At 37.9% G+C, this 1,732-nt stretch overlaps 1 protein-coding gene across 1 annotated transcript; it reads left to right on the top strand.

Annotated features, from left to right (window-relative positions):
• On the top strand, positions 1–986 carry LOC117299168. Its single transcript, XM_033782629.1, has 2 exons — positions 1–298; positions 657–986. The coding sequence occupies exons 1-2, from the start codon at positions 104–106 to the stop codon at positions 984–986; spliced, it is 525 nt and encodes a 174-aa protein (XP_033638520.1). The 5' UTR covers positions 1–103.
• Positions 987–1,732: the final 746 nt, after the last annotated feature.

Genomic DNA, 1,732 nt, shown 5'->3' with positions numbered 1-1,732 from the left:
ATCACTTGGTGGATGTCCACGGCTCGTTCGCGGCGATGCAGGAACTGAAAATATATATGTCCGTGACATTCAGAGGTTTTTACGGCTAGATAACGATGACGCCATGGCAGGTTACAACAGCTACATGGAAGGAAGAAGTACTGCCAATCAACGTATAGAGTATTGGTGGTCCTTTCTTAGAAGAGAGTGTACAGATTACTGGATTCGTCTGTTCAGGCGCCTTCTTGACCAAGGCGATTTCAGCGGCACATTTTTGGATGTGAACTTAATGCAATTCTGCTTTATGCATGTCATTCAGGTAGGTATAAATTGACATGATTCTACTAAGGTTTAATTCCACTAACTACTACTGTTCTCACTTGAACAAGAGGAGTGGACATGTAAGCCCCCTTTTCACCCTCAATGGAGTTAAATGTAGTGTGGATATGAAGTGCATACAATACTTTAGACATTGCGAAAAACACACAATCCTTACTAACGCAGTAAATACATTAAACTCCAAAGTGATTAAAAACATTGTGTGCATGAGTCAATGTATAATATTTTTAATGATTTAGAGTGAATGACACACGTCCCACCTCCATGCCCCAACGTTTGCCTTTATCTAAAGCTGCCTACAACCAGCATAACACGTTTCTTTTCGTTCCTCATTTCAGGATGAATTGGATAGCATAATGGAAATATGGAACAGGCACTTGATACGCCCTTCGAGGAATGCCAATTCCCCAAGTGGTCGTCCTGACGTCTTGTACCACATGCCTGAATTATATGGCACTATCAGCTACCTGTGCGAAGTACCTTCACACCAGACTGCCGTTTGTAAAGAGGAGTGCTCATTTAGGGGTCCGGTTCCTTGTGACAGAGATGTATATGATTTGTCCTGCATGGTGATGAAAGAAAACCGATATCAATATCAAAACGATTCTGATTCTGCTGTATTTTTGTATTTGGAACTAAGACGAACAATCAGTGTCGCAATTGTGTGAATCAGAGAAACAAAAATAGGAATACTTAATCATTGCAATGTAGGATTATTTGGCGAGCTGAAGTAGCAGGATTTTTCCATCATTTGCAATGTGTTTGTATTTGAAACAACTGACAGCTATTGAGTATGTTGTTGTATATAAAGCTATCGTTATAACATTTAGGTTTAGTCTCAATTATTATTGTTGTTGTTGTTTTTTATTTGATATCTCATCCACCGGTCATTTCGAGATGTCTCAAAACTTTAACAAACATTTTTTTCGTGTGTCACTTATTTATAAATACTGATATCGCTGAGTATTTCAACAAACATCCAAATGTTCCAAATATGTTTCAAACATTGAGATATTTTTAAAAATATGTTTGAAGTCATTGATGCTGTCAACAAATTGTACTTTTGCTCGCCATTGTGTGGGTGTGACTCCAGCCATAAAATATCCTGTGTGCTGCGTAGTAGTGAGCCGCATTGAAAGATGTTAGTTGGACAACTTGAGAAGAAATAAACATGCACAATAATTTAAATCAAGTTTACGATGAACTTAATGTTTTAATCCCGCAAATTGATACTACACCATTAGGAAAGTTGTGCAAAAACAGGGTTTAAATTATTGTTGTTGTTAAAGGTGTTTTTTATAGCCTATTTGCCTACATTGCATCACCTGTCAACAACATAATGGTCAATACTGTTCAAGACGTAGTCAAACCTGTTTGCACAAATGAAGTGAACGCTCCGGTTACCAAACCTGTT

This window comes from Asterias rubens, chromosome 14, assembly GCF_902459465.1.
Source record: "Asterias rubens chromosome 14, eAstRub1.3, whole genome shotgun sequence".
In the NCBI taxonomy this organism is placed as follows: domain Eukaryota; kingdom Metazoa; phylum Echinodermata; class Asteroidea; order Forcipulatida; family Asteriidae; genus Asterias; species Asterias rubens.
The sequence above is the reverse complement of the archived record's forward strand: the minus strand, read 5'-3'. Positions and strand labels throughout refer to the sequence as shown.